Source organism: Ipomoea nil, unplaced genomic scaffold (genome assembly GCF_001879475.1).
Source record: "Ipomoea nil cultivar Tokyo-kokei standard unplaced genomic scaffold, Asagao_1.1 scaffold2922, whole genome shotgun sequence".
Taxonomy (NCBI): domain Eukaryota; kingdom Viridiplantae; phylum Streptophyta; class Magnoliopsida; order Solanales; family Convolvulaceae; genus Ipomoea; species Ipomoea nil.
In genome coordinates this window covers 305,780-333,076 of record NW_017619350.1, presented here as the reverse complement: position 1 = coordinate 333,076, position 27,297 = coordinate 305,780, and the positions used below count along the sequence as shown (strand labels likewise).

Below are 27,297 nucleotides of genomic sequence, written 5' to 3'. Positions count from 1 at the left end.
ACACAGGCAGATCTGTATTTGATTCTGAAACAAAGCCCGCTCCATCTTTCGGCAAATTAGCCGGGTTTAAATGTTCACAATTTACGTATTAAATGTTAATAATTTATTTTTTAAAAATTTATAATTTGTATACTACGAATACACAATGTAATAAATATATATGTAGTTAATTACCTTTTTTTTTTTTTTTTTGTATTCACAATTCATCTCAAATACTGCAGTCACACAATATTAACAAATTATGATTTGATGTCCTTATTATGTTTTGTTTTAAAAACACAATTTGTATTATAAAAATTTACAATTTCAATATTAAAAAGAGTAAATATCCAAAATGGTCCCTCGACTATAGCTAAATTCTCAAATTGGTCATTGACTTTCAATTTCAACCAATTAAGTCCTTAACTTTGTAATTTTGACACGATTTGGTCCTCCAACTATTTGACCGTTTGTTGACCGTGATCGACAATCTCCAGAAGAACCTTCAGCTCTCGTCGAAGCACGTGGAGGCCTCCAGGATGACGTTGCACTGGTTTGGAAACGCGTCGTCTTCTTCGCTCTAGTACGAACTCAACTACATTCCAAAGGGAGGATGAAGAAAGACGACCGGATTTGATAGATTGCTTTTTGGCAGTGAATTTAAATGTAACACTGCGATCTGGAAATGCAACCAGAACCTTAAAAAATCGCCGATGGACCATGAAATTGCATATATATCATCAAAAATCACAGTCAACAAACGGTCAAATAGACAGAGGACCAAATTGTGTTAAAATTACAAAGTTAAGGACTTAATTGGTTGAAATTGAAAGTCGATGATCAATTTGTGAATTTAGCTATAGTCGAGGGACCATTTTGAGTATTTACTCTATTAAAAATACATAATTTATACATCGTTTAGTAACAAGATACACCTTACAAGGTGAACCCTGGTCCATGGTATAATATTTTTTTTTTTCGATCAAGCATATTCTTTGGCTTTCGGTGAGAGAATATTTAGCAAAAAAAAAAAAAAAAAAAAAAAAAAAAAGAGGAAAAAAAGCAAATAAATAAAGAAATCAGAATTAGGGTTTTCTGAGTTTTTTTATTTTTATTTTTATTTTCTTCTTCCTTGCTTCAGTTATATTCTTCCGTTTATCTCTCTGTGTTTCTCAAAATCCTCCGTTCTGATCACCCAAAGCGATTGTCGGAATTTGATTGTTATTGAGTTTAATCGTTGTGCGTTTTAAAAGATAGTGATTGAGGCTGAGCTTAATTGGGAAAGATCGGATTTTCTTGTCGTGGTAATTTGGGAATTAGGGATTCTTGGATTTTGAGAGATGGTGACAAATTCAACATTGGAGAGTGTCTGATCGCCGAATAATCGGCGAGCTGTTTCGATGTTTTGAGGGTTTTGGATTTTGTATGGAAACTCGCAGCCGGAAGCGGGCGGAGGCCAACTCTTCAGCGCCCTCTTCTTCCTCTGGTCCCACCACCCGCGCTGCCAAGCGAGCTCGTCTTTCCGTCTCATCTACTCCCACATCCACTACTGCCACCGCCACCAATTCCGCCTCGATCCCCACTCGTTCTCGCATCGCAACTCGTTCTCAGGACTCGTTACTATCTTCCACACCCATGGACTCCACCAATGAATCATCCGGTTCCGCCCCCCGCAGCCGCCGTGGTAAGAACCCTAGTCATGCTCCAGATAAGGATAATTCCGATAAAGGAAAGGAGAAAGAGCAAGTTAGGGATAGGGACAGGGACAGGGACAGGGAAGCTGAGAGAAACCTTAGGTTGAATATTGATTCAGGTGGCGGTGATGACGATGACAATGACAGTGAGGGTGGTGTTGGAATGCTGCATCCAAATTTATCTTCGGCAAGCAGTGCACTTCAGGGGTTGCTCAGGAAATTGGGTGCCGGATTGGATGACCTGATCCCCAGTTCAGCAATAGGATCAACCTCATCATCACATCAAAGTGGTCGGCTGAAGAAGATTTTGTCAGGGTTGAGAGCAGATGGTGAGGAAGGAAAGCAAGTTGAGGCTTTGTCTCAGCTCTGTGATATGCTTTCTATTGGAACTGAAGATTCACTCAGCACCTTTTCTGTGGATTCTTTTGTTCCTGTGCTGGTTGGCTTACTTAATCACGAGAGTAATCCAGATATCATGCTACTTGCAGCCCGTGCATTAACCCATCTGGTTGATGTTCTGCCCTCTTCATGTGCTGCTGTTGTGCATTATGGTGCAGTTTCGTACTTTGTTGCTCGCTTGCTCACAATTGAATACATGGACTTGGCTGAACAGGTGAGCTACTTAATATGTCTGTTAAGAAGGATTGGTTGTTCATGCTAACCAACTGTTTTCACTATTACTATCTTAGTATTCATAGCTCAACTGTATTCTCAAATATGAATTATTTATATTATTCTACTTTACTATATTTGGAAACACCTTGCATTAATTGACTTTGTTTGCCTTTTAAATAAAAAATGAACAGTCATTACAAGCTCTAAAGAAGATATCTCAGGAACACCCCACTCCTTGCCTGAGAGCTGGTGCCCTTATGGCCGTGCTTTCCTACCTTGACTTCTTTTCTACTGGAGTTCAGGTAGTTGAATTAACTGCAACTATTTCATATGTAATGGCTCATGTAAAGTGAATTGATTTGACTATTTTTGTTTTCTTCTGTTATGTCTTAAAAAATTTATTAACTTCTTGGTCCACTGCCAGCGAGTTGCATTGTTTACTGCTGCAAATATGTGCAAGAAACTCCCTTCTGATGCAGCTGACTTTGTGATGGAAGCTGTACCGTTGCTGACAAACCTCCTCCAATATCATGACTCAAAGGTGAGCGGATGATCTCTTTGTTTGCAATAATTCTTTCCGGGATATTTTTTATCTTATTTTTCTTTTGCTTGTGTATAGGTCCTAGAACATGCTTCCATCTGCTTGACTCGGATTGCTGAGGCATTTGCATCTTCTCCAGAGAAGTTGGATGAATTATGCAATCATGGACTTGTTAGGGAAGCAGCTGCACTGATTTCCTCAAGCAGTTCTGGTGGCGGTCAGTCCTCACTCAGCACTTCAACATACACAGTAAGTATAACTCTTGGTTAAAGTAATTAATGTGTTTTGATGCTGCATCTTGACTGGATAAGTTTGCAGGGATTGATTCGACTTCTCTCAACATGTGCAAGCGGTTCTGCTATAGGAGCAAAAACTTTGCTGCACCTTGGTATCAGTGGTATTCTCAAAGAAATTCTTTCAGGATCTGGTCTTGTTAGCACAATGTCTGTTTCACCTGCTTTGAGTAGACCACCTGAGCAGGTATACTATGTTTCCTTATACAGTTTGGTTGGAAGGTTTTAAACGTTGGGTTTTGCACTCTATGGGGTATTTGGTTGGAAGGTTTTTAACTTTGGGTTTTGCACAGTACGGAATTTCTAAGCTGTTGTGCTTTACATATTTAATTACTTAGATTTTTTAGTTTACCTGAGATGTCCTCGAATTTCCGATTTCTGTATGCAAATGGTAGTAGACTTAGTTGCATTCTTTACATCTGTTCTCAAGGAAATTACCATACTACTTTTTTTTTTTACCACATTGGCTGAATGTATTCTTAGTTATAAAATTTAATTTATCCCTTGTTTGATTTTAATTTCCAAACAAGGTTTTCCCTTGCTTTAAATTACTTTACTAATGCAATTTTTTTAGTATAATATATCTCCTCCTAAGGCTTCATATATTGGACTTTTAAATGTATTTCCTTCCCTTATCCACAGATTTTTGAGATTGTGAACCTTGCTAATGAGCTACTTCCCCCGTTGCCTCAAGGAACAATCTCTCTTCCAGTCAGCAGTAACTTGTTTATTAAAGGTTCTTTTACAAAGAAATTTTGTGCTGGTGGTTCTAGCAAGCAGGAGGATGTAAATGCTAGTTCTCAGGATATTGCACAGGAGGTTTCAGCCCGTGAAAAACTTCTTAATGAGCAGCCTGAATTTCTGCGTCAATTTGGAATGGATCTTCTTCCAGTTCTAATTCAGGTTAGTGGTTCACTAAGCATTACATTTGTGTATCTATTATAAAGTTGTAAAAATGGGACACATGTTTTTTTTTTTTTTACTTATTTTCTTTAAATTAAGTGTTTGCATGTTGTTTGCCAATCAGATATATGGGTCCAGTGTGAATGGCCCAGTACGTCACAAGTGTCTCTCGGTGATTGGAAAGCTTATGTACTTCAGCACTGCAGATATGATTCAGTCCTTGAATAGTGTTACTAACATATCAAGGTATGAATTTATAATAAGCTTTTTGGAATTGGTTTTGTAAATAAGGTCAAGCTTTTTGGAATTGGTTTTGTAAATAAGGTCAAATTGGCTTTTTAAATATTTCATTTTTCAAGGTATCTATAGCTCATAATTCAATTATTATTTATCCAGTTTCTTGGCTGGAGTGTTAGCTTGGAAAGATCCCCAAGTACTGGTGCCTGCTCTTCAAATTGCAGAAATTTTAATGGAAAAGCTCCCTGGTTTCTTTTCTAAGATGTTTGTGAGAGAGGGTGTTATTCATGCTGTTAATGCACTAATAATAGCTGAGGCTCATGTTACACCTCCTTCACAGCCACCTTCCTGTGAGAAGGACAATGATTGTATAACAGGATCATCACGTTCTAGGCGTTACCGACGTCGTGGTGGTAATTCAAATATTGATATGTGTTCTACTGAAGAACTCAAAAATTCAGTTCCAAATCTGCTCTCGCCTCCAAATTCAGTTGAAGTTCCTAATGTCAATTCCAATATTCGCATGACTGTGAGTGCTTGTGCCAAACGCTTCAAAGAGAAATATTTCCCTTCAGATCTCGAGTCAACTGAGGCTGGTGTGACAGATGACCTTCTACGGCTGAAGAATCTTTGCAATAAGTTGAATGCTGGTATTGATGGACAGATGACTAAATCGAAGGGAAAATCCAAAACTTCTGGTCCTAGGTTTGGTGATATTTCTACCAGTAAAGAAGAAAACCTTGCTGGTCTGATTACTGAGATGCTGGGGGAGCTCAGTAAAGGAGATGGTGTTTCCACTTTTGAGTTTATTGGTAGTGGTGTTGTGACTTCCTTGCTGAACTATTTTACATGCGGGTACTTCTCCAAGGAAAGAATTTCAAATGCTAATCTGTCTAGGCTTCGACAACAAGCAATGAGAAGGTACAGGTCTTTCATTGCTGTTGCCCTTCCTCCTGGTGTTGAAGGAATTTCTGTTCCCATGGGTATTTTGGTTCAAAAGCTTCAAAATGCTCTATCTTCCTTGGAGCGCTTCCCTGTTGTGTTGAGCCACACTTCTAGGTCATTGAGTGGAAGTGCACGACTATCTTCTGGCTTAGGTGCTTTGGCTCAACCATTCAAGTTGCGTCTCTGTAGGGCACAAGGTGAAAAGACCCTTCGTGATTATTCCTCAAATGTAGTTTTGATTGATCCACTAGCAAGTTTAGCAGCTGTTGAAGACTTCCTCTGGCCTCGTATCCAACGAATTGAGTCTGGTCCGAAGGCACCTGCATCAGCTGGAAACTCTGAGGCATGGTCTGTTCTACCAGCATCTTCTACTACTCCTTCTGTTCCTCCTCGTCATTCTACCAGATCAAGGTCTGTTACTAATATGAATGATGGTGCTAAAGAGTCATCACAAGAAAACAATGCAAGCTCATCAAAAGGAAAGGGTAAGGCTGTTCTTAAGTCAGGTCAAGAAGAGGGAAGAGGACCACAGACAAGAAATGCTGCTCGTAGAAGAGCAGCTTTGGATAAGGAAGCACAGGCACAACCTGTTAATGGGGATTCCAATTCTGAGGTATGTCCAATCATGTAATCTGATACGTTAATCTTCTTATGTGTAGTTGGCTGTTGAGTTTAATTGTATCATGTTTAATCATATCCTTAATGTTTTTGTTCATTAATGTGCTTTGACCTTCCCACCGTCTCTTTTCCAATTTTGGTCTTAATTATATCATGTCTAAAATGCATTGTCTATGTTTGGCTTCTTCTTCTTTTTATTATTATTATTATTATTATTATTATTATTATTATTATTATTATTATTATTATTTTTAAATTTTTTTGGTCTCATGCTGTAAGGTATTTTTCCCCTAAACAATTTTGATGATTTTCTAGTGCTTTTAACAATTATCTATTTCCATTTATCCATCCCTTTGTATTGGCTATAGTTGGTGACTTAAGGTATACATTTTGAAATGGGTTGCAGACTTTCTTGTCATTCATATTTTTGTCCTCATCAAGTGCTTAGTGTGGTGTACAACAGGGATAGAGAAATTTCATTCTTTTTTTGGTGCAGGAAGATGAGCTGGTTTCTCCTGTTGACATTATTGATGATTTGGTGATTGAAGAAGATGATATATCTGATGATGATGATGAAGATGACCGTGATGATGTATGTTTTTGGTCTTCATACTCCCTCCGTCCCAAATTGGTTGTCTCATTTGCTTTTTGCACGCTTTTTAAGGAATTAAAGTAAATGCTATGTATTTTCCAATTATGCCCTTCACTTTTTCACTTTTGAAAATAAAAGCAAAAGTCATAAGGGTAATTTGGGAAAAAGTAGAATGATGGTGATGTTCAATTTTGGAAAGAGAACAACATTTTGGGACAAACTAAAAAGGAAAGTAAGACATACAAAATGGGACAGAGGGAGTATTTTTTTTTTTTTTTTTGTCTCTTCAATTTCTCCAGTCTGATGCCTTATTCTTGGGCATTATTCTATATATTTGTAAAATGAAATGTTTATATTTTGCATGTTTGTGTCGCATAGCTATTAGTTGAATAATAATTGATAGAGTTGTTGATTAGTTCTTTCCTAAATTTGGTGAGTCAATGAAGAGGTTTTAAACCGGACCATTAATCTCATTAAAACGAAGTTGGTCATATATTCATTTGTGGGAACACGTTAATCATATTATAATATAGAATCACAAGAAATGGGCGTGTGGTACAGTTTTGAAGAGGAATCCATTTTAGAGGACATTCTTGCAGGTTCAGAACTTCTTTCATTAATGGGCAGGAGATGATGCAGGTGGCTTCAGAACTTCTTTCATTTGTAGTTAATGTGTTTCTTTTGAATCTGAAACTTAAAACATAGCCTTTTCAATGGAATGGAACAGTGGCTGAGACAATGAATATTTGCACACTAGGGACAAGAAGACCACACCCCTTACCCCAAATAAAAAGAATTGATAACAGCGATGGAAAAGTAATCATAAACATCTTTGATGTCTATTTTATTCTTGTTGATTGCATGTCATGCCATTTTTTTGTTGATTGCTACAAAGTTAATCTCACCTTTAGATGCAAAATATTTGTATAATGGCATGATGCTGATAGTTATGTTTAAACTTGCAGGTTCTTAGAGATGATCCACTTGATTCACTTCCTTATTGCATGCCAGAAAAAGTGCATGATGTTAAATTAGGGGACTCTTCAGAGGAGAGTCCAGTTGTCCACACGCCAAGTAATAGTCAAGCAAATGCTGGTGGTGGTTCCAGCAGCAGAGATGGTTCTATCCGGGGATCTGACTCTCTTGAGTTTAGAGGTGGGAGTTCTTATAGTTCTAGGGGTGCAATGTCATTTGCTGCAGCTGCTATGGCAGGCCTTGGGTCTAGTAATGGTAGAGGTGTTAGAGGAAGTAGGGATCGTCAAGGACGGCCTATATTTACTTCTAACGATACAGGAAGATTGATATTTTCTGCCGGTGGGAAACAATTAAATAGGCACTTAACAATCTACCAGGCCATTCAACGTCAGCTTGTCCTGGATGATGATGATGATGATAGACATGGAGGCAATGATTTTGTATCAAGTGATGGAAGCAGACTGTGGTCTGATATATACACCATCACGTACCAAAGGGCAGATAACCAAGCTGATAGAGGTATGAATGGTACTGGGACATCAACTTCCTCTAAGTCTAGGAAAGCTAGTTCTTCAACAGCTTTGAGTGAGGATTCCTCACTCCATGCATCACTATTAGATAGTATTTTTCAGGGAGAGCTCCCCTGTGATCTGGAAAAAAGCAACCCTACCTATAATATTTTAGCACTTTTACGTGTACTTGATATTTTGAATCAGCTTGCACCACGGTTACAGTTTCTGTCAGTGATTGAAGATTTCTCCGAAGGAAAAATATCAAGTCTAGATGAACTCAGCGTGAGTAGTGTCAAAATCCCTCCTGAAGAATTTGTCAATAGTAAGCTTACTCCGAAGTTGGCTCGACAGATCCAGGATGCACTTGCACTCTGTAGTGGCTCTCTTCCATCATGGTGTTACCAGCTAACCAAGGCTTGTCCATTTCTATTTCCATTTGAGACTCGCCGCCAGTATTTCTATTCAACTGCTTTTGGGTTGTCTCGAGCATTATATAGACTTCAGCAGCAAGGTGCTGATGGGTCGGCGAATGAAAGAGAGGTAAGGTTTGGGAGATTACAGCGCCAGAAAGTGCGTGTCTCCCGGAATCGCATACTGGATTCTGCTGCAAAAGTAATGGACATGTACTCTAGCCAAAAAGCTGTTCTTGAAGTTGAATATTTTGGTGAAGTTGGCACTGGTTTGGGTCCTACTCTGGAGTTCTACACCCTTTTAAGTCATGATCTACAGAAAGCAGGGCTAGGGATGTGGAGGACAGGTCTAACATTCCACAAACATGGAATGGAAATGGATGTAGATGGGCACGTAAATGGAAAAACTGTTGATGGGGGTGAACAAGATCTCATTATAGCACCTCTTGGGTTATTCCCATGTCCCTGGCCACCGAGTGCTGAAAATTCAGAGGGTCAGCCTCTTTATAAGGTAATTGAATATTTCCGGCTTATGGGTCGCGTGATGGCTAAAGCACTTCAGGATGGGCGGCTCTTAGACCTTCCATTATCAACTGCCTTCTATAAGCTTGTGCTTGGCCAAGTATGCTCTGATCTATGCCTCCATTTTGTTTTTTGTTTCACTTGTGCATATTAGCTACATGTTAACATTCAGACTTTGCAGTCGCATTATGTCACTCATATTGTTTGGGGTATGTTTGTTCTTGTAATGTTGACCTGTTGCTGTATTTCACTGCAGGAACTTGATCTGTATGATATTCTTTCTTTTGATACTGAACTGGGCAAGAATTTACAAGAGTTACAAGCTCTTGTTTTTCGGAAACAGCATTTGGAATCAATGGGGAATAATAGCCAAGTCAAAATTACTGATTTGTGTTTTCGTGGGACTCCAGTTGAAGACCTTTGCTTAGATTTCACCCTTCCAGGTTATCCTGAATATATTCTGAAACCTGGGGACGAGAATGTATGCTTCTCTTGAACATTCCTGTTTATTTGTATCTTTTCTTCTCTCATTATGTAATGTTTGCTGGTGTAATTTTTTTTTTTCTTTTATTTATATTGCAGGTTGATCTTAGTAATCTGGAAGAGTACATTTCTTTGGTGGTTGATGCTACTATCAAGACTGGAATTGTGCGGCAAATCGAAGCATTTAGATCTGGTTTCAATCAGGTATGGGTGGTTATTGACGTATTGAAGATGTTGAACGGATTTGGAATTAAAGTTCCCATTCTTGTAAATTCCTAGTCAGGCAATATGGTTTTACTGTCCTGTTATTAGGGAATTATATGGGGCATTTGAACTTGTTGCTCCTGGTTCTGTTGCTGTTGCACTAGCCACTAGGTGACTTTGTTCTTGGCTACGGATAATTTTCCACCCTTAGCCTTATATGAGTATTCCAAACACGAAGTCTTGTAATAGCATTGCCTATTAATCCCTCCTTTTCTTAAATTTATTGATCCTTCCAGATTCCAGAGCAATTGTGATATCATGTGTCCATGTACCTGTTCACAAATCTGAACTAAATTGATGTTACAAATGATAATAATCTGTGTGTTTCTGTATTTGATGCATGTTAGTTTTGTCAATTCCAAATTGATTTTTGCCTTTTTTGATGACCAGGTATTTGACATTTCAACACTACAAATATTTTCTCCAACTGAGTTGGACTATTTGCTTTGTGGGCGTAGAGAGCTGTGGAAGGTAAATAACCTTTATTGTGATGCTTAATGGATATCTTTCTTTTGAGCGATTTACCTACAAGATTCCTTGTATGTGCAGGCTGAGACATTGGTGGATCACATCAAGTTTGATCATGGTTACAATGCCAAGAGTCCTGCAATTATAAATGTATGTTCTTGTTATTGTTCATCTGGAAGGTTTTAGGAGAAATAAAATGGAAATTTATATTTTAATCGTCATCTAACCTTTTTTTTTCTATTTTCCCCTGAATTTGATGTGTGTGCGAAGTTGCTGGAGATCATGGGAGACTTCTCTCCTGAACAACAAAGAGCCTTTCTTCAATTTGTTACTGGTGCGCCTAAGCTTCCTCCAGGTGGTCTTGCAGTGTTGAATCCGAAGTTAACAATCGTGAGGAAGGTATATTCCTGCTTCATATTTCAATATGATCTTCAACATGGGTTTTTCTCTTTTTTAAGTGTTTGATTGGTTATGAAACAGCATTCTTCATCCACGGGAAACACATCAGTCAGTGGTAATGTGGCATCCGAATCTGCAGATGATGACCTGCCTAGTGTGATGACTTGTGCCAATTACTTGAAGCTTCCTCCATACTCCACCAAGGTATTAGTTTGGTTTTATTATTATATTGGGATGGGATCAACAAATACATTAGCTAGCTGCATACCATAAAACTATGCACCACTAGATGAAATGTTTCCAGTTGCGTTATCCTACACTTAAAATCTGTTCAATTTTTTTTTTTTTAAACCAGGAAATCATGTACAAGAAATTACTGTATGCGATCAATGAAGGTCAAGGATCCTTTGATTTGTCCTAGGATCTTAAAAAGGTAGTTGGAGTGATTGAGATAATTGAGCCTTGTGCATTTAGTGCTCAATAAATGGTGTGCTGGTCATCACCGTCTATCAGCAATCTTGAAGGTTGGTATCTGTGTAGTAGTAGTGTATAGTATAGGTGGAATCTGCCGTCCTACCAATTTTCTTTGCTGCTCTTCCTTAGCTAGCTAGCTAGCTCCAGATTGTCATTTTGTTTTTGGTTCTGTATTTTTTCATTGGAATGAGGAATGTAATTTGTTGCTCTTTATTTATTAATTGGATTCAATCCTGTTTAACTAATAAAGTCAATTTTGACATGAATTTCAGGTGAAGGTGGTTGAAGGGCAGTTTTTTTTTTTTTTTTTTTTTTTTTTTTTTTTTTTTTGGCTGGAGGCACTTTGGGGGTGCAAGTGCGGTTGTACATACCGTAGAATGATTTATATTTACTATAATATTTTGGGATGATAGGAGATATAGATGTATGAGGATTATGATGATGATGGTGTCGTTTATCGTTTTGTTTAATTTTATGATGATCTAATAAAGGGAATCTTGAAAAGCAATTTTATCAAGTATGGAAATGATGATCAACTTCATTCATCTTATCAAATAGTAAATGATTATTATAAATTCATATATTTTTTTTCCTGCACAAATTAAAGGAAAGAAGGCAATTAAGTCAAGAAAGAAATTATAATATTTAGGTTATTTGAAGCAATAAGTTGAACAAACAGATGTTATTCGGGAGAAGCGTACGTACACACTCGGAGTTGGGTCATATAACTCTTAACCTACAAATAAAACTTTCAAGTGATTCACCTTAGCTTGTTGATTTGGAAAACCTAACAGTGTTCAATGTAATTTCACTAGGTTAGTCTCAATTAGAAAATCAAGTGACTATACACCTCTTTCAATTCGGCATATATATCAACAAATAGGATAGGTGCTTTGAGTTGAGCCACCTTGAATGAGGATGTTGATGTGTAGAAGGGTGACTATTAGGATTTAGGAATTGAAGAACGAACGTGCTTTAGTAACAAGAATATGTAATATACGAAATTAAGTTAAGCGGGCAATACATATAGTATTACAAAGATAGTAAGATTGATAATCTAAAGCGAGTAAAACATTATTAAGAATTCATGTGTTTTTAACTTATGCAATATAATTCTCATGCATCAACATAATCCTAGGATAGGATATGATTGGAACAATCAAAAACGCAAAATCAAAACAATAGGAATCTAAGGAATATTGTCGTTGTGATGACAGTGTAATTGAGGTTTATTATTATTGTTTTTTTTTTTTTTTTTTCAAACTAACGTATTTAGCTAACAAGCTAGCCTAAGATTATATGATGAGTTAGCTATAATTAGTTAACTTCCAATTTTATTTTATATTTTAAACACCACCATGCAAGTCAAAGATTTAAATAACAATTTTTTAGTTTTCAAATCTCTACACATCATATTATTGACATATGATAAATTCAATCAAGACTATTTTAAACATCTTATTGACATTTTTTTTTTTTTAGCATAATGTGTTAATAAAAAAAATGTGTAGAGAAATTGTACGTGTACATTTTTAGGATCAAATAAATTAGAAATCGTTGGTATGAAATTATAAATATTTGAACAAGTAAGCAATAAGCCTGTAACATTAACATTATACATGATATGTTTAATTGCTTGAATATATATAATTGCCAATTAAAGAGTACAATCTATATATGTTAAAAAAATAAAAAAAAATTCAAAGCCGCTGGATCTACATCACTACTAGCTTAGCTCAATTTTATTTATTAATTAGTTATTTATTTATTTAAAAACAAAACAAAACAAAACAATCTATTTAGTCCTTGGTGTGTGGCTTAATTAGGAGTGGAATTGTAGGTAGGGTCTAGTCGTCCTTGGCGTGACGTAGTCCGCATTTAGCTTGCACAGCCAAAGTCTTGTGGACTAGGTTGGGGCAGAGATCCTTGCTTCCCTCCTGGAACAAACTCTTTTCTACCGGAACTTTGCACTGGCTCTTCCCCAAGCAAGCCTTCTCCACGATTTTATTCGCGTTCGGAAAGCTGCAGTTACCCACAATGAAGTTCCCACAAGCCCCGTCCGGATCCCCGTAGTTTGCAAACTCTATTTTCTTCACCACTTTGTCTTCTGGGCATTTCAGCCTCACACTCGGTCTTATATCCTCTACCACCTGCCGCAACTCCTCCCCCTTCCTTTCCCACGACTTCACGTTCCCTGGATAGTAATCCGATACCGAACTGCAGATTGTGTCTCTGTTCACCAGCACCAATTCTATGCTACTGGGGTCTCCCCCTTGTTCCTCAAACACCACCATCAGATTGTTTTTGGGTTTCATGAACGCCCTGGGAATGTGATACTCCCCTTGCGATGGCTGTCCCAGTGGGGAAAGGAACGCCACCCAGTACCGCCCGATGCTTTTCCCGTTCACCCAAACCATACCCTTTGCCATGTTGTCCATTCTGAGTGCTACAGGGTTGTTCCCTTCCGGAGCATCAAAGTATGTTTTGTACCAGGTGACGGGTGGGTGGACATTAGTCACCGGTTTCCACTTCACTTTCTGGGACCCTTCTTCCGTGAATAATTTGAGCTTCTCGCCTGACACGCCAACGGAGTGGCTCCAGGAGTTGAAGGTGACAACCAAGGTTCCAGCCATCAATCCCTGGATGGTCACGTCTCTGGGTCCCGTAAACCTCTTATCCATGAGGGCTCCGCTGTTGGGAAACCCGGTTAAGACGCCGAGGAGTGTAATGTCATTATTTCCGGGCTTAAGGTCCACAGGCTTCCTCAACGACAAAGCCTTGTCGTCGTTGTTCCCGTGTTTGGAGCCGACGAACTCCCCGTTGACAAATGCAACAAGGGCGTGGCCCATACTGTAGACGTCGAGAACTGGAAGGATGTCGCCCCTGGTGGAGAGATCGCGTTCGCTAAATTCGATCCTTGTACTGTACCATGCATAATCCGAGGTGTCTTTGGTCAAGGTGTAGAGCTCCAATGGTCTGAGGTTTTTGATGGGGAGGTTATCTATAGTGGGAATGGTTTCTTGGAACATCTCCCATTTAAGATCATCTCTACCCGCAAGCTTGGAAGGTACGAAGCGTCTGGCGTTGTGCTGTGAAACAATGTTCTGGGAATTGAAAACCGCGGTCTTGCAGTCGGGGAGAACGGAGGTGGAGAAGCCGGGGAGGTAGTATTGTGTGCCCCTGAATTTAATGGAGGTAGGGGTGGTGTTGTTGTTGGTCAAGAAAGCGGCGCAGAGTTTAAGGTTTTGATTCTCGAAAGTAATGATTTCCTGATTATTTGGGAGCTTCTGTATAGTTGGGGTTCCCAAAAACAAAGGCCTCTTGGACAATCTGAGAGCCGCGTGGCAATCTCTTAGGTGACTCCACTTGGGGTCTCTGTACAACCCAAATTCATCAAGCGGGCCTTCATCGTAGTAACGAGTGGTGACGAAGGAGGCAGTGGTTCTACCATAATTGGTTCCGCCATAGTACATGTAATAGCCTAGGTAACTGCCGTTCTTGTTGGCGGCGAAACGAATGATAGAATACGCAATATTTTCAGCTGATCTCTGGGCGGGAGGGTCTCCGAAAGTTCGGTACTGAGCCGTCCAGTTTTCAGTCCACATACTAGGCTTGTTGACGCCGTTAGGGCCGTGGAAAGTGTCGCCGCATTGTCTGCCATTGCAGGTGTCAATCACTTTGGGGGGAGCTTCGTTTTGCTTGCACATGATCCATGGAATTTCGTTGTACAGACCCATCGCCATATCTGCGGCCCAGTTTATATATTTTTTTTGAATTTTTATGTCTGCTGGACGATCAGACTCGATGCTGCTGTACTCGTTTTCAATCTGAGCCAGAATGATGGGGCCTCCTTGGGGTGCGAATAATTTCGCCTTTTTCATCATATCTACAATCATCTCCGCAAACTTTTTCATGTGATTCTGCAATTCATTTATATATATATATTTCAATTATATTCTATCTAATTTTTACATACATATATTTCAATTTCAATACTAACTAGCTAGCTACTACCATAAATGGCTCGTTGTAGGTACGAAAGGCGATCTTAGGTACTTCCTTTAACCAGTACGGGAATCCTCTGCGGGCATACCATATATAAGTTAACATTTACACATATATATATATATATATATATACTCCGATATGATCATAAAATATATGCATGCATGCGTACTATACCCAAAGTTCCATTCAGCCTCAAGGAAGGGTCCAACCCTGAGTGTGACGTACATACCCATGTCCCCAATCATCTTGATGAATTTCACCAAGTCATTGTTGCCTTCGAAGTTGAACTGCAAACGCCCACAAGTAAATATATATATATACATACACATATATACATACAACATACTTACTTGGCCTTGAACAGGTTCATGAATGTTCCAGAACACATATGTCTGGATCACATTCAAACCTCCCTCTTTAGCTCTTTTGAGGACGTCCGGCCACATCTGCCAAATTACATTTAATAATCTCACTAATATAATTGCAAACATATATATTGAATATTGAATAATATAATAGACCCCGCCTCGCGCACATATATACATACGAACATACCTCAGGAGGCATACGGGGATAGTGAATGGAGCCTGCGAATAAGATATCTCTGGTTCCATCAATAAAAAAAGATCTACTATCATACGTCACCGTCTTGCCATTGTTACCCACCACCATGCTCGCAACTAACATCCATAGCAGCCCCACCATAAGAACACACCTCGCCCTACCCATTCCAATGCTTTACTGTTTTTTTTTTTTTTTTTTTTTTTTTTTTTTTTTTTTTTAATATAATTATTATATATTCCTTCCTTAATTGTTTTTTTTTTTTCTTTTATTACAAATCAATTATAATTTTGATTTGATATCTCTATCAAAATCAATACATAGTCATAGCATACACTTATTATATCTTTGATATATGTAGAGATCGAAGAGAACTAACAACTCCTAGGATAGGTTGTCTGATCTGAACTTGAGGGTCGGATCACCATTTCTTGTTTTCGTGGCTGTGCTGTGTGTTGTTGAACATTTCTCTGAGTAAACTTCGTAGGAATAGGAATACGGTTATACAGCCTAATATAAGGAAGGACTTTATAATTAATAACTAGTATTAATTAATTAGGGGTAGATTATCTTATTATTTTAATCTTTTAATCAACGCGGGCCGGATTAGCCTAGTACTAGCTACTACTTAGCACTAAATTATTATTATTATATATTATGATGAAAATGAAAATATGAGACTACCTAGATCATCAATGCACATGGAGTATGCATATTCTCTCCATGTGCATCCATATTCTATCCACAATTTTCTATAAATATATAATTGTCTCTCTATCTCACTTTTTTCTTTTCTTTTCTTTTATTGGACATCAAGTATTCAAGTCTATGTTTCATTAATTTGTATGATACACACACACACACACATATATATATATATATATATATATAGACAAAAACATTATTATATTATAATTTAAAACATGTATGTTATTGGTAATGACTTTTAGTAGTACATAATTATATTGAATCGGTACACTCATCATGTTAATATATACATAATAGTAATGAATGTAAAAAATATCAATGCTTATAAATATGCTAAACTTTATCATGTCTTTTATTATATATATTGTTTATTGGAGAAAATTATAATTGAAATGGAGTGAGATTGTAGTGCGGGTAAAAGTAAATATGGTTAGGAGAGTTGGTTAATGGATGCATGAGGGTGATGTCGTAGATTTGGGAATCCAAAGTAAGTTAGGAGGAGGGTAGCATTATGGTACAACTGCCCACTGTCTTACTAGATAGCTTAGGTAACAAACAAACAAACAAATACTACAAAAGACACACACACACAGTCATATATATATATATATATATATATATATATATATATATATATATATATATATATATATATATATATATATATGAATTGAATCCAAGGGCAAGTGTTAGCTTAATTATATTAGGTAGTAGTCCTTAAAACAATCATGAAGGCAACTACTAACTTGAATTGTATATACACTCGCTAATATTTCTTTTCCTTTTTCCATTGGATGCTTCATTATAACGTTAATGTTTTGGGCCATTATTTTCTTGTCCCACAAAAATAAAGCGCAACAAACCTTAATATATGCATGCATATAAACTTATCATTCTTTTTTATTGAACTCTAATGCATCCCATCACACAAATTATTGTTACTCCCTCTTTTTAAAATTCAATTCACTAAAACAAATTTTACTATAAAAAATTGTCACCATGTTCTAGTAGAATCACATATATACAAACATGCTTATGTTCAAATGAGAACCATTCCGTAAGTGTAAATTGCGAACATATACATAAATGCACACAAGTGCACAATGCATACAATCTACCCCTAGAGTAGATTGTGTGCATTCATGTCGGCTCGGTTCTCACCTAAGACACACACACACACATGTTATATTTTAAAGAAAATCTTAACGCCATTTGTAAATTAGAAATGTATATTTTGAACACACGGATAGCTAGGAAAATATATATTTTTTTATTACGATTATAATACACATAATAACGAGAATATATTTAAATGTAGTGTTACAAGTTCAATTCTTAAAAGCTAAGAATCATAAAGAAAAAAAAAACATAGTATTCATATTTATATAGATGCATATGAGCCATTAAGCCTTACTTTTTATGATTGCGATTTTAGTCTTTCTTTGCTTTACCATTAAGGTATATAAAATTGATTTCCAATCATTATCACATATACCATATCATATTGTAATCTTCTTCATCATGTGGGCTCACCACAAATTAAATAACTTAACGATTTTAGGAAATCTTTTTAAAAATATTTAAATTAAAAACAAACTGTACTGCTGCCTTCCTAGCTACTTAATTAGGTGTTGTTTTGAAATTTAAATTAATTAAACAATTATTATTTTAATGATGTGATTACCTACGTTCAATCAGCAGACTGCATGCATGACTGACTGAAAATGATCAAACTCCTAACTCCAAATATTGAAATCACATTACAATTAAGCTCACAAGTTGATTTTCAAAAAAAAAAAAAAAAAAGCTCACAAGTTGGATGTTTGCACTTTAATTCCCATATATTTTTTTTTTATAATTGGAGAATTAAATTTGATTGATATATTAAGGCTCATAATTAGATCAATGTTGTAATGTACTCATCTGAGAATGTGGACGGAATAAATTAAACCACGCTCCTATGTAGCATTCAGCAAATCACATAAAAAAAAAAAAGTAAATCATTATTTGAAAATTAAATAAAAGTGTCATTTTTATAATTTGTGGGGGTGTCTGCTGCGGTGGAATCATCTATTTCAGTTTAATTAATTTTAAACATGTATTATATTAAAATGGAAGAAGAAAAAAAAAATCATTACAGTTGATCTACCCGAAATGGCATTAGTTGAATTGAATGGTATATATACCATATAGAAATATGAAGGTCAACACATTCTTAATTTAATGTGTAAATATATTATTTTGGGAAAATGGCACTTTTTTCCCCTGAGTTATATACTTATAGCCCTTTTTCCCCCTCAATTATTTAGGTAAGCACATTAGCCCCCTCAATTATTATAAAAGTGGTGGTTTTTTTCCCCTGATGTATTAAATTGACATTTCTACCCTTAAAGTAAACATTTTATTTATTTTACTTCTCCAACAAATTATCGCGTATACGTAGGGATGACCACGGTTCGGATCAAACTGAACCGAACACTATAGCAATTGAATTAAAAGTTTCCGGTTATGATTCAGATCTAGAACCTAATATTTGGATTTCAATTTATTAAAATTATGAATCAAAAAAATTGGATCTTGAACCGTGAATCGGCGGTTCTGGATCCGGTTCGCGATTTTGAACCGTCTTTATTTTAAAATTTTATTTTTTATTTTAAATATTCTAAATTCAAAAATAAATGAATTTTATTTTTCAGTTCGGAACATGAACCGTCCATTCCGGTTCGCGATTTTAATAAACTCTAAATATCGAGTTTCGATTCTAAATTGTAATTGGAATATTTCGGTTTGGTTGCTATAGTGTTTGTTTGGTTTGAACCAAATTATGGTCATAATTTGTTGGAGAAGGAAAATAAATGAAATATTTATTTTAAAGATAAATATGTCTATTTAACGTTTCAGGGGGAAAAACAGCCACTTGAATAATTCAGGGGGAAAAAGTGCTATAAGTATATAACTTAGGGGGAAGAAGTGTCATTTTCCCTATTATTTTTCTCTAGTCGTTGGAGATGGAGATGCCATACATCTCTTTCAAATACATGATATTTATCAATTCAAATTTATCTCTAATATAAATAATATAGGGTAATAATAATGGTTGCATGTATTGGACGTATTATACCACGTACTATTAACTCATACAATCTTTTAACTTCATCAAATTTTATTGTGGACCATGGTTTATGTAATAGCGTGAACTATGAAGTATGTATCATTTTAATTATACATCAGTTTCTTTTGACAATATTTTTATGTCTTTTAGTATCATTTTCCCACTATATTAGTTTCGTCATAGCAATACTAAAGTACATACTAAGTATCATTTTAATTCTACTATAGTTTCATTTGATAATATACATTATTGCTTGAATTTTTTATTTGTATTTTTGATTTCATTTTCCACACATACTAGTTTAATTATAGCAATATTAGTTCAAGAATTATTTTAATTGTACTTCACGTCATTTGACAATAAATATTATTGTATGGCTCTGGATTTTAGTTTCATTTTCCACGCACACTAGTTTCATTACCAATACTAAATTATAATTTTAATTATACTACAATTTTATTTAACAATAATGTACTCTTTTTTTTTAGTTTTATTTTTCACACATAAGTTTCATTATAGTAACACTAAAGTATCATTTTAATTTTACTAAAGTTTCATTCGACAATCATGATTCACATAATGATATATGAACTATGATCCACTGCATAACAATTGATATTAAGGGCCCTTATTTTTATTTTACCCTGGGCCTATATAATGATAGGACCTGTTATCTAGCAAATACTTGGCAATTTATATCCTACACCACGGCGCGGTTGCACTATGCGCCCAGATGCAAAACGTCGTTTTAATTATTATTTTTGTTTTTGAAATTTCCCGCCCCAATGAATGGCAGTAGTTTTTTCTTTAAAAAAAAAAACCAGCTGTTCAAGAATGTACATAATGTTATACTAGAATATACATAATGTTATACACGAATGTACATAATTATATAACAAAATATACATACTTTTTTTAAAAGATAATACACATAATCTAACATAATACATAATAAACATAAACTTTTAACATAATACACATCAACTCTTAACATAATATACACAAATTTTCTGATTCGGATGTACATAATTGTATAAAAAGAATGTACATAATTGTATAAAAAATACACATAACTGTATGAACCAATACACATAACGTTGTGAACAAATACACATAATATCAGCAACTTCCTACCGCGCCTCCCAACACTACCCAAAACGACGTCGTTTTGGGAGGCGCGCGACGCACAGTGCTATGTGCGCCGTGGTGTAGGATATAACGATTGCTCATATATTACTATTTACTACTATGTAATATTTTTAAATTAAATTAAATTATTTGACAAAAAGTAATAATTTATTTGGACTAACTTGGATGTAACTAGAATATATTTGAATAAAGATATCCAGAGAGGCAGAGATATAGAGACATAAGTACAAAATAATTAATTTTTCACTTGAGTAATTGATGCGGTTTTTCTCTTCATAAAAAAAAAAAAAATCCGGGAAAAAATTTACTGGAAAGTGTATAGAAGCAAGGCACGTGGTGGGCGATGATAGGGTGATAATAGTGGCATCTCTAAGTAGTTGAGCTGGCTCGAAGCTGGCTCGCCACTCACGCCTTCTTGACTCAGATTTTTACTACTCATTTTTATTTACTAATTTATTTATTTGTTATACTCTCAATTCTCAAACTCATCATCCTCTCCATAAAGGTGCGTCTCTGACTCTCTCTCTCTCTCTCTCTCTCTGAGTGTGTGACAATGAATGTGGCTGTTGAGTTAGGTGTTGTGTGATTATCATATGCAATTAGGGTTTAATAATGCTCCATTTTTGTGTGTTGTATTTCGCAAATTTAAATACTTTACGTATTTCCTTTACCTGTTTATGTTTAGTTTCTCTGTCTGCTAGTTGTTAAATACTAGCACTAGTACTCCTCTTCTATTAACAATCGTCAATCGCCAGGGTGTTAGAGTTGGTATAGAGAGAGAAAGGGGTAGAGAGAAGAAGCTGGTCTCCAGAAAGCAGGAGAAGAAGAAGAAGAAACAAGCCAAGTGGAGGGGCTGCCTGAGAAGTTGGACTCTTTGGCTCTGCCAGAATGAGCGCCTCTCGGTTCATAAAGTGCGTCACCGTCGGCGACGGAGCTGTCGGTAAAACTTGCCTCCTCATCTCCTACACCAGCAACACTTTTCCCACTGTAAGTTTCCTTTAATGTTGCCCGGATATTTCTGGATAATGAGCTGACAGATGATATCTTTGCTTGAATTTGAGAAGAAAACAAAAGGGGGGGACATTTTGGGTTAAAATTCCGATTAGTTATTTATCCCTTTTGTTTACGTACAAGGGTTCCGTCTTCCTAGGCTTTTTTAAAATAATCCACGAAGCAGCTCAATTTTACTTGACTTAGGTCAATCTAGTCATCTCCTATGAAAAGGATTATCTTCAATCGCCGGTTCTTGATTTTGGGCAAACAGCGGAAGATTGTGATAGGAAAAAAATGGGATTTCAATTCAGTGTTTGATTTGAATAACCACACAAGCTCGGGGTCCTCTGCCTTAGAGTTTTAATGTCAGTGCTAGTAATTGATTGTGCTGCTCCATATGTTTATTGTAGTGTACAGTCTCCTGAGAAATGAATGTATACAGACCAATCCTCTCTTTGCCACGACAACTACGTTTCTCTTGGAGCTTAAGATGATCGTGATGGTGTATAATGGATTATCATCACATATCTTTATGTTTCATTTCATGAATTAGACTAAGCAAATGGAGGGTTTCTACTAAAGGTGCCTGCTTTTGGTAGGGATTGAAGTTGTGGAAAAGCAGTGTGGATGAATTCTTCTCCCTTTATAACTAGACTAGAAACATGACTGTATATGGTAGGAGGCATCATATGCTTCCAGGACTACTTAAATTTAATTTCTTTTCTTAACTATATTTAGTGTCTTATTAAAGGACCTGAACTTTGGTCCCTGGGACATTTAAGGACCAGAAGTTTTGTTTTTGTCAGTTTAGTATCTGGAAAATGATTTCAATATAAATTATTGTTAGAGGACGTTGATGCAACATTTTAATATCACATGTCATTGGTGAGTTGGATTTACATATCCTACTAATTACCTGATTCAGCATCCTGACTATAAGCAATTAGCCCAAAAAGCAAATACTCCGTATAATTTTTTTCTTGCATATGACTCACAAAAGTAACAATTAAGATGCTATTTTTCACAGAAGATTTGTAAGCGTTAGCATTCAATAAAGATGGAGGAAAAAACACACCTTTTTAGTTTAGCCAGAGGAAATTTGAAAAGTAATAATAATAATAAAAATAAAATTGGGGGTGGGGATGCAAAATTTGAACTAGGGAACTCAAAAGAACTCCTAGATAATCATCCTTTACAATGTGTATTGCGTTTTTATTTTGTTTTCTTGTTTTCCAATTTAAATTAAAGATTTTAGCCTATTCGCTTTGTTTTAAAATTTATTTAACTAAATATTAAAATATTGTGACGCTTCGCATACCATGAATCTAGTCAACTTTTTTGATGATGACTAGGCATCAAAATTTAACTCTTAATTATCGGTCCTTAAACATCCCATATGAGAGTTAAGACCATACATTGGGTTTAGGGTCATAGTCTACATCTTTCAACAATATTTTTCTTGTCTTAAATCTTTCTTCTGTGTCATGAACAGGACTATGTCCCAACCGTTTTTGACAACTTCAGTGCCAATGTGGTTGTGGATGGGAATACTGTTAATCTAGGGCTGTGGGATACTGCAGGTTAGTGGTTCCACCTTGATGTTAACTTGCATCTTATTTGCATCACTTTATAATGTGGGTTTAACATTCACAACTGAACAGGACAAGAGGATTACAATAGATTGAGACCTTTGAGCTATCGTGGAGCAGATGTCTTTATTCTGGCATTTTCGCTCATTAGCAAGGCCAGCTATGAAAATGTATCCAAAAAGGTGTGTTTAGTCACCAATCTGTTGTCATTGTTTCTGCTGCCCAGTGCCCATACACAAGGCACATAACTGTAATAAGCTGTTATATCAATCAATTAATTGACCACTTAGTTATTTCTTTCTTGAATCAAAGATACTTTAATGATTTTATTTGGGAAAAAAATAAATAAATAAAACAAAGATGACATCACGAAAAAGACAATAACTGAGATGTATGTATGTAGCTATTGGGTTAATGTACAATAACATATTTTTCTTCCTTCTTATTGAACTTCAGTGGATTCCTGAATTGAGGCATTACGCACCAGGAGTGCCAATTATTCTTGTTGGAACAAAGCTAGGTTAGTTTATCCTATTTCGCTTTTCTCTTGTTAGTGCTATTTTAACAACCATTCTTGATGCCTTAGCTGATAGGCTAATATCAACTATAAATATTTCTGCTAGATTAATGAAATATCCATTCTGAACAAAGTAATTTTTGTTTGTAAAACAATCTTTGATTATGGAAATATAATAAAAATCAGAAACACATGAACACTGTTGCTATAGAAACTTCTGAGAGAACTGCTTGCTTGAGTATCCATGCAAGATGCTTAACTAAGATCTCTCTTGTTGGACTAAACAAACTTAAAGTAAACAAAGATCTGTAGTTTTTAAGCATATATTCCATTCAATGTATTTTGTAAACATTAACTTAAAATAGGTACTATATAGTATATACCTGTTCTAATGTTAAAATCATATGCACATACTCAAAGCATAGCATCTTTGCAATCATTGTTAGGATGACTAGCTATTACATCATATATTTCCCCGCCTTCACATGTAGAAGCCTATAAAATAAGTATTCTTCTTCACAATTCTTATTTGCCTTATTGCCCCCAAAATATGACACTTTCACATTTGTGTTTGTGAACTTCATTTCAATCTATCTATTTTGATAGTTAGACTTGTATTCATTCATCAAAGGATAATTCCACTCTTGCTCTGATACTGCTTCTATTGAAAGTTACCTCATTTATTTATTTATTTTAAATTTTATTCTGGTGCTGAGCTCTTAGTGACTGATGATTGTGCTTGTGTTAGATCTCCGAGAGGATAAGCAGTTTTTCTTAGATCACCCTGGAGCAATACCTATTACCATGGCTCAGGTATGCTACAAGCATCCATGCCTTGTTTGTGCAGTACTTCATATGCGAAGTATCTATTTATGTATCTAGTCCCCCCCGCCCCCCTTGAGCTACCATGATTTACATCCTCCCAAATGCTCTGTCGGGTCGGGGTGTGGGGGGCCCTTAGGGTTGGGGTTCAGCCTTTTGGAAGAATGTATCTAGTCCCCCCAAGTGTTAAGGTTTGAGATTTGTTTCTTACTTTCCTCTGAAGGGCGAGGAGCTGAAAAAGTTGATTGGCGCCGCTGCTTACATTGAATGTAGTGCAAAAACACAGCAGGTTTCTTCTCTTTTCAAAAGATAATTGTGTGGCCTCTGTGTGCGTGTGTTTTTTTTTTTTTAAACCTCTTCATTGACAATCTCTATCTGCAAAAATGTTTCTGAAAAAATGCAGAATGTGAAGGGTGTTTTTGATGCGGCTATTAAAGTGGTTCTTCAGCCACCAAAGCAAAAGAAGAAAAAGAAGAGAAAGGGTCAGAAAGGGTGCAGTATTTTGTAAGTGATAAGAGATATATGTATGGTGAGGAAGGGAAAGATGGGCATATATATTTGGGTGGTTTAATCTGATTTCCGCGTTTCCTTCCACCTCCCTCCAATGTGCTGCAAGTGATTTACGGGTTTGTAGTCTTGACTGACTATACTAGGAAAACATCAGCTTGTTGGTTTGTGTAGGTCGGTCCGGGTTGGTTGTTGTATATTTGTGATATTTCCAGATATGTTTGAAGTAGTAATGTGCTCAACTCATCTGTTTGTCCCCTAAATCTGTATTAAGCGAGCCACATGTATAAGACAATGTAATGTTTGCAACTTTGTATGTCTCTTACATTCACATCTTTAATTTAATGTAGTACCGCTATCCCTATAAACTACGAGTATTTTAGTGCTCATGTGGCTTTATGCTGTTAGTTTTAGCTTCAACTATGTTTTATGACGATGCATAGGTGTACCAAAGAAAATGATATGGCACAAGTAAAACTGATTGATATCGAATACACTGTTTCTTCATGATTAAGTTTGTGTATAATTAGATCTAAGATTTTGATATTTTTGTTAGTCAAAATAGTTGTTGATCCATAAACAGAAAATGAGCACATAAAGCAGTCATTCAGTTGACTGTAAAGACCAATAAAATGGAGCTGCGTTATCCATTAGTGACCACTGACCACGTCCAAGTAAGTCCACAGATTACAAACAAACTTAGCTTTATCCCTGTTCACTTTTAAAGGTGGTTCATACATCCACATCATTCAATTTAAAAAATATTTCACTATTTTCTCTACATTTATGTAATATTTTCACTTTAAAAAACGATCACACATTCACATCACAATTATAAATGCATATATTTTTTTAATAAATAAATACATATAATAATAATAATAAAATATTGTTTAAAAAAAACAATAATATATATATATATATATATATATATATATATATATATATATATATATATATATATATATATTTAAAAACATCTGATGCCGACATTTATCAACCACCTGTGAATTCTTCAACAATATAAATAGGGTGCATTGTCTTTCTTTAGAAACCATTCATTAGTCCTTACAATCCTCTTTGGTCAAATGGTATGGGTTCTTAACCTTCAACTTATGCACCCGGGTTCGCTTCCTAGCAACATTATTATTTCTAGATTTTGGACTGGAACAATAATACTACTATTTTTCTACCCGTTCTATACTTTCATACCTGTTTATAGTGGACCCGACAAAACTATCCGTCTTAAATGTCTACCCTACCATCGCTAACCATAGAAATTTGTATTATTACTTCCACAAAGGTTCTAGGGACGGAGTTTTGTGGACTTAGGATTATTCCAATGAAATTGAAATCACTAATAAAGTTTTTTTTTTTAAACTGTATTATTAAATTACAATAATAAATCTTTGATATTAGATTGCTTGGGAGTGAGAGGTCGAAGGTTAGAACCCCAATGGGGTAGATGTATTGACTCTTTGTGTTTCAAATATATTAGAAAAAAGTATATATAGATAAATAATATATTGTAATAGGGTTAGTAGTATTAAAAAAGTTAATATTACATAATGAATAATTAATATTTAATGTTGTAATAAAATAAATTACTTTTAAGAGTTATTTTTTAACAATTGTAATTATTTTATTTTTTATATTTGATTATTATGTGAATTATTATTTTTTAACTTTGGACGAGATTGAGTAATAAATGAATATACCAGGACTATGTGGTCTAATGGTACCCAGGTTGGACTTCCATTTGGAAGATTATGAGTTCAAGCCTCAGTGGAGGCATTATTGGTTCAGTAGGTTGAGAAAGTATACTACAATGTAATAGAGCCAGTAACTTTCAAAAAAAGAGTAATAAATGAATATAAATTTTGTTTTACTCCGTATAATTTGGGAAAATAGCAATTTAATCTTAACAAATATAAGACAAAAGTACTCCAAAATTTTTGGCCGACTACAAGAATGACCAATCATTCTTTCAAAAGGATGAACCCCAACTTTAAGGGTCCTCACACCTCAATCCAACAGAGAATTTGTGATGATATAAATCATGGTAATTCAACTGAACATGAACTAAAGAGGCTAGACCTTTGCTCTTGCGCACAAGGAACCCCTTCACTTTGAAAGGTTGCTCACACACACAAGAATGACCAATCATTCTTCCATAGATCGTGGTTTACATATTTATGTGAATCATATATAAAAAATACATTTTAATATACTAAAAATACATTATTTGAAAGTACATGATTTTTTATATATTATTAAATAATGTACATTCTGTACATAAATAATATATTTTTAATATAATAAAAATATATATTGCATTTATGGTCCACACAATTATGTGGACCATGGTTCTGACAATAATTGGCCAAGAACGACATCCATACTCCTT

At 35.6% G+C, this 27,297-nt stretch overlaps 3 protein-coding genes across 4 annotated transcripts; 2 read left to right on the top strand and 1 right to left on the bottom strand.

The window, feature by feature from the left end:
- The first annotated feature begins 1,078 nt into the window (after window positions 1-1,078).
- Window positions 1,079-11,441, top strand: LOC109161336 (E3 ubiquitin-protein ligase UPL3-like). The gene is made up of 18 exons (XM_019309682.1): window positions 1,079-2,286; window positions 2,480-2,590; window positions 2,713-2,829; window positions 2,908-3,078; window positions 3,148-3,309; window positions 3,765-4,025; window positions 4,150-4,271; window positions 4,422-5,820; window positions 6,322-6,417; window positions 7,383-8,936; window positions 9,093-9,317; window positions 9,419-9,523; window positions 9,974-10,054; window positions 10,133-10,201; window positions 10,322-10,450; window positions 10,532-10,654; window positions 10,806-10,974; window positions 11,197-11,441. The coding sequence occupies exons 1-17, from the start codon at window positions 1,405-1,407 to the stop codon at window positions 10,869-10,871; spliced, it is 5,673 nt and encodes a 1,890-aa protein (XP_019165227.1). The 5' UTR covers window positions 1,079-1,404; the 3' UTR covers window positions 10,872-10,974; window positions 11,197-11,441.
- Window positions 11,442-12,558: 1,117 nt separating this feature from the next.
- LOC109161254 (beta-galactosidase 13-like) lies at window positions 12,559-15,663 on the bottom strand. Of its 2 annotated transcripts, XM_019309576.1 has the most exons (5): window positions 15,488-15,663; window positions 15,283-15,378; window positions 15,107-15,219; window positions 14,939-15,005; window positions 12,559-14,844 (listed from the first exon to the last, which is right to left on the bottom strand). In XM_019309576.1, the coding sequence occupies exons 1-5, from the start codon at window positions 15,659-15,661 to the stop codon at window positions 12,772-12,774; spliced, it is 2,523 nt and encodes an 840-aa protein (XP_019165121.1). In that variant the 5' UTR covers window positions 15,662-15,663; the 3' UTR covers window positions 12,559-12,771. The 2 variants fall into 2 exon arrangements, with proteins under 2 accessions (XP_019165121.1, XP_019165122.1); XM_019309577.1 differs by lacking the exons at window positions 15,283-15,378; window positions 15,488-15,663 and having other exon boundaries at window positions 15,102-15,192.
- Window positions 15,664-20,952: 5,289 nt separating this feature from the next.
- Window positions 20,953-25,261, top strand: LOC109161494 (rac-like GTP-binding protein ARAC3). Its single transcript, XM_019309911.1, has 8 exons — window positions 20,953-20,967; window positions 21,218-21,449; window positions 22,948-23,035; window positions 23,117-23,226; window positions 23,501-23,564; window positions 24,310-24,374; window positions 24,607-24,672; window positions 24,787-25,261. Exons 2-8 carry the CDS (start codon window positions 21,351-21,353, stop codon window positions 24,889-24,891), a joined length of 597 nt encoding a protein of 198 aa, XP_019165456.1. The 5' UTR covers window positions 20,953-20,967; window positions 21,218-21,350; the 3' UTR covers window positions 24,892-25,261.
- Window positions 25,262-27,297: the final 2,036 nt, after the last annotated feature.